The 6,000-nt window shown below is 39.8% G+C and overlaps 1 protein-coding gene across 1 annotated transcript in view; it reads left to right on the top strand.

Annotated features, from left to right (window-relative positions):
• yes1 (YES proto-oncogene 1, Src family tyrosine kinase) overlaps nucleotides 1-6,000 on the top strand; it is a 32,082-nt gene that overhangs the window by 20,430 nt on the left and 5,652 nt on the right. The window contains exons 8-10 of the mRNA XM_008287687.1: nucleotides 1,465-1,644; nucleotides 4,081-4,157; nucleotides 4,969-5,122. Coding sequence (XP_008285909.1) covers nucleotides 1,465-1,644; nucleotides 4,081-4,157; nucleotides 4,969-5,122 — 411 coding nt within the window. The remainder of the gene's footprint in view (nucleotides 1-1,464; nucleotides 1,645-4,080; nucleotides 4,158-4,968; nucleotides 5,123-6,000) is intronic.

Consider the following 6,000-nt stretch of genomic DNA (forward strand, 5'->3'; position numbering starts at 1 on the left):
TTCAGACTTTTGGGGTTTTATATGTAACAAACCTAAGGAACCTTTCCTGTCAACTGGCAGGACGGAGCTTTTTATATCAATATCCTTCTTCAGAATCTGTTTGCGGTTCCAGCGTGTATTGTTAAAATACTCCCAGTGTTACAGTGTGACATTGTGTAGCGTGGGGGATGGGTGTAGGCAGAGGCAGGGAGCTTCTCTGTCTGCATATTACTCACACAAATAGAAGAGCTAGTTTGTTCCAAAATATCAATTTATTGCTTGTACAGAAATTAGTCCATAGGCGCCAACAACCATTTCACATACATGCAGCACTTCGTATGTCACCAGCATACGTACATAAATCCACTCTGTAGTGCTGATCTTTAACACTAACACTTCTCATGAATAAGTAAAGACTATAAACAACTTTGTGTACATACACTAACATGGCCTTTAGGGCTTACATACAGGAAAAAAAATCCACTGTACATTATTTATAACTAATGGAAATTTAATGTAAAGCATTCAGTAAGAAGCAGTGAATGTATATAAGCTGCTTATGGAATGGTTTATATTGGTAATAAAGTTGAGTGGCCTAAGAAAAGCGGCTGCCTTGCTGCCACTGGCACACATACTGATGTAGATGCTGATTACTGATTGCTGTTGGTTCCATCCACACACACAGCTCACTAATCACAGGTCACTTCCTACGCTTCGGTTCTGGCCTGCATGTGAGACGGGGGCCTTTCAGCGAACACGACTCTCTTCTTTCATCACTCAGCCTTTCATTAAGCCTGGCCTGCAGCAAGCCTCGACCTGCAAGCCTCCGCTGTGCAATCCCAGGAATCCCTCTCTGTCTCTCCCTGCACTGTTTGTTCTTGATTTTTTATTTTTTTCCTAAGCTTCACCTTCGAACTGACAGTCTTCTCTGCCTATGTTTTATTATGCGTGTGCTATTGCCCTCATTTCTTATGCTATGTTCCCACCACTTCGTGCTATTATTATTTTTATCATTCTTAGATATTATCATCGTCCTACTTTGTCCTTCAGCTTATGCGTGTTCAGAGTTTGTTCAGGATGATTCATTCATGAAGGTCAGCCTTATGACGGAAGCAGTGGATCTCCTGCCTCAGCTCATTGTATGTAAGCAGGGCGTGAGTAAGTGGCTCTCAACCAGGAAGTGGCTGATTATTTAAGCTGTCACGTTCTTTCTCTCTTGAGCTGCTCTTTAGACATGGGAACACTGCCAGAGATCAGCAGCATGATGGCTGATTTTAGGATTGACTTTTCAATCACTTAAAAGGGGGCAAAAAGTCTTAAATGTGCCATTTAGTGCTGTAGTACGTGTGACTAAATAAATCAGAAATGTCTCAGATTACTTAATTCTTTAATAAAAAATCCTTTAATTATCAGTTGCCTTTCAACTGCAGACATGCTACATTTCAGGTTTGATTGATCATTTTGTTTTCATTGTGTTTTATTTAGGCACGTGGAATGGTACTACTAAGGTGGCAATCAAGACCCTAAAGCCGGGCACCATGTCTCCAGAGGCTTTCCTGCAGGAGGCTCAGATCATGAAGAAACTAAGACACGACAAGCTGGTGCCTCTCTATGCTGTGGTGTCCGAGGAACCCATCTACATTGTTACCGAGTTCATGGGCAAAGGTAAGGACAGTTTCAGTTCCCAAATCAGAAGTGATGTAGAGATAATTGACAACAAACACACACTTGCTGCCAGGGTTGCAAAGTTAATGGTTTGGTATGTACCTCAGATTTGAGGTAACCATTCAGTATGATGAAGACAAGAAATGCGGAACAGTGAACAACAATTTACTGAATTTTCCCTAAAAATTCTGTCAATGTTGCTGCAACTGGCTGCAACCTACTAATGAGGAAGGAAAATGGACAATATAAATAAATGTTCTCTCAAATAAAACAAAACAAAAAAAGAAAATCCATTAAAGTTCCACTTTTAGAAAATTAGCTCTTGAATGATGTCGTTAATGTCAGTTAACTGTAACAAAAAGTTCTACATGTGCAGTCGTGGCATTCATTCAGTACACATGCAGGCCGTAAATATGTTTTTACAGACATGTCTACCGTAACACCCTCATTCTCTCCATTGAAAAATATTACATCTAATACGTTTGTAAAGCAATTACTGAATTGCATTTCAAGGGCGACACAGTGGAGTCTCTAAGTGTGTATTACAGCAGAGCGCTGCAGACTGGACCACATTCCTTTTATTAAACAGTAAAGTTGCATATGCTGTACACACTTGGGTGTGGATAACTCACCAAAAGTAGGCCAGCTGTCACTAAAATAAATGACTTTAATATCTTAAAGCATCGCTCCACTCACATTATTGTCACACTATTATGTGTCTGAGCATCGATGTGCAGTATTCAGTACAGACAGTTTATATGAATGAGTGCACTTTTATGAAATTAAGATTTTTTTGAAAGTCAGTGATAATCGTACTTTGAAGACTTTGATAGAGTGAAGAACATGACATTGTTTTTTCTTATCTTACTCCAGTAGGCAACATCGTGAAGCAATAACTTTAGTTCTGCCACTTGAAGCTATTTTTCTATCGATTATTTGCAGACTGTTTGGCCGATTAGTGGGTTAATCTGAAACAGTTGATGTTTTTCCAAAAAAAGCAACATGATCATGTAATTTAAATTGATTTTATTTTGACAAACTATGTCTTGGCATAATGCAGCATACTGTATTACAGTATATGTGAGCACAGAGATCTGCTGTCGCTACCGTTCTCTAAAAGACACGCCAATTTAAGATATCGCTGTCGATGCATTTTCAACTGATCTTTGTAGCTTTGGTTAACTTGAAACTTCCAGTTAGTTTACACTGAGAACTGACTTTTCAGTGAAGTAGGAGACATCTTGTGTAAACCTTTGAAGAAATAAATATCTGCAAAGGATTTTTCAGGAGGAAAAAGAAAAAAAATTGCGTTTTGACTGCACTTTGTTGTGGAAAAGCATCCAACGCAAGTTATTATTCCCAGCAGTCTTTTTAAAGTATTTTTACTTTACACGTCTGTGGGGAATCTTTGATGTAACAACAGAATACTGAATGCAAATGTTATCAGAGCTCCTAAAGTGGGACTCCTTGCCTCCCAGCTCCTTTCTGAGCTTTCCCAGTGATTATACATCAGCCAAGTGTGACCTCAATAGTCACTGATGTCATTCTAAATGAGGTTTTGCAAATAATATGTATGTAATTAGGGTAGTAATGGAATGTTTTCAAAGCTGCATGTATACGCCAGAAAAATCTCCTGGGCTCAAGTTAATAACTAGTACACAGCTTTATTCACCACTGCTACATATACATTAACCTGCAATTTAGCAATGCTGCTTATGCACATTAAATAAAGGCACTCAGACCACAAGTCCCAGGCTATATGCTGGCAGATACTTACAGCACTCTATCCTCGGCAGGGCTGCAAAAACTGGCATTGCAGTATTTAGTTATTCTGCAGTATATGAGTGCAATATGAAGAAACAGCTTCATGAACTTAAGATTGGTAAAACTGACGAAGTGCAAGATGCAGTCTGTGGACAAAGCTTTGGTATTTTCTGCATCCAAAACAGTTTTTTTTCCTTTAGATGGCATTCAGATCTGATTTTGCACTCATCACAATGAGCTGTGTGGTGTTGATTTTAATGAAATAAATTAGTCTCATTGCCTTGTGTGGTGGCAACAAGTACAAGACACACAGAGTACCTGTTATTAGTCAATATCGTTTTCTTCTGGAGCCAAATCTTTCCATCTGCGTTTCTTTTTGCCAGTAAGTCGTCTGTTTCAGTGTTCCTCTTCGATTCCTCAATCATTGTCTTCTGAGCTCATTGAAGTATGTTTTATACATTTTCAAAGTTTGTTTCAAATTCACTCAACCATTATACAGAAACCAGGCTACAGCTACATGTTGCTCCAGAGAGAGTGAGTTTGGTAATTTTAGCTTTTGTGATGCTGAACTATTGTGCCAACTGAAGCTGCAGTTATTTTTGTGTTGTGCTTAAATACTGCACAGACAGACGTATTGATTGTGTTTGACAGTAGTCTTGTGAACTCTGACAGGTAGTCTACTGGACTTTCTTAAGGAGGGAGATGGAAAATACCTGAAGCTGCCCCAGCTGGTGGACATGGCCTCACAGGTAGGATCAAAACGCCTAAATGCCAACACAGGCGCAGCACCTTCCTCTGTCTCTTTCCTGCCCAGCTGCTGTTTTAAGGAAGGATTATAGTGCATCAGCAATGCAACAAAGAAAGCTCCATGTGGGCAAGTTTCCAGCCGTGTCTGTGTAGGTGTGTATGACTCAAATATTCAGGCCTAGTGAATGAGGGTTTCAGTTTGTTCTCCATCTGGCTGGCATATTTATTTAATATCTCCCCTCCCCTCTCCTCTCTTCCCCCTCGCCGCTGTGTGTGCCTCCCCTCGTTCTCCACCACTTAACTGCCTGTAGCACTTAAACACTGCTCACCAGAGGCCACTTAAACTCGCTGGTTCAGTCACCTACTGTGATCTGCTCTTAATTCGCCTCTCCACGCTCATGGGCTCCCTCTTCTCTCCACTCAGCGGAGTGGAAAACTGTTTGAGAATTAGTCTGACACAGGCTGAAACCCAGAGAAGGCTCAGAGGGAGTTGACAGGCAGTGTGAGAAGATGTCGGATAATTGTGTTTAAGACTTATCCTCTTGTTCCCATTGACACAGCTGCAGATTGTCTTTTATTTTACTCCACTTTGTGTATTTCAGTCTGCTGTAAAAATGTGGGTCAAATCTAATATCAATGACATGTAATTTTCCCTAAATGTCAATTAAATGTAATTATTCTTGATAACCGTTATCCTCAATAATTATTTTCACATTTGCTGTCTGAGACTGTTAATTTGGTTTCATCCTAAAGCTGTTCTCTGTGTGTTTACGCTGCCTCCCTTTCTGTCTGCCTTGTCCAATCCCATCCCAGATTGCAGACGGCATGGCCTTCATCGAGAGGATGAACTACATCCACAGGGACCTGAGAGCTGCCAACATTCTGGTGGCTGATAACCTGGTGTGTAAGATTGCCGACTTTGGCCTGGCGCGGCTAATCGAGGACAACGAGTACACGGCTAGACAAGGTGTGTGTCAGGAAATAGATACTGCTTGTGCGTTTGTCTGCTTGTGTGAGGATTTGCACTGGCTGTAAATAGAGAACATGTTATTGTGAACCCTTAGCACCTACTCTGATCCCTAGATTTAGCTTTTAGCATCACTACAAACCATCACTGCATTTAGAGCTACAAAGAATCAGTCGGTTAATTAAAGCCACTTTTAGGAAGCAGAAATGCTAGCTTTCTCATGTTCCAGTTCTCGCTTGTAAAAAATATATAATTAAATATATTCTGTTAGTGGAAAAAAAGCAAATTATGAAAAATATAGTCAACAGGAACTAACAATTGATCCTTACTAGTGCTAACTGATAAATAATATTTTCATTGTCATTGCGATATGTACAATGAACACATGGCAAAAGACTAAAATACAATGAATAAGAACAATTATTTTATTTACATGTACCGTGTATTCATGCTCAACATGTTAAAGTATTTATTCTCAAGCTATAAACATTTGACCAATCAGGAGAAGCCCCAGCTCAAGCCTGACTGGGTGGCTGAGCAAGAAGAGAGAAGCTAGGAAAATGCGATGCTTTCATTTGAGTTCACAAGAAAAAAGCAAATGCTCTTCTGTGGGAATGAAACAAGGGGCTGCTCAGGGCATCTGGACCCACCTGCTATGGACCCTAACCTCTCAGCCCTCACATTACCCCAGAAGAAAACATTTAAAAGGGAGCAGCTGACATTAATATTGAATTTGTCATAATTCTAAAGTTTTATTCATATTCATGTTCTTTTTAATTTGTGTGTAATCATGCAATCATATTTCTTTATTCAGAGAGTAAATGCTCGTGAATATTTGGGGTTTGTGTAAGCAGTGTATCTATTGAAGCAGAAAAAAC

Source organism: Stegastes partitus, unplaced genomic scaffold, assembly GCF_000690725.1.
Source record: "Stegastes partitus isolate 25-593 unplaced genomic scaffold, Stegastes_partitus-1.0.2 Scaffold513, whole genome shotgun sequence".
In the NCBI taxonomy this organism is placed as follows: Eukaryota; Metazoa; Chordata; class Actinopteri; family Pomacentridae; genus Stegastes; species Stegastes partitus.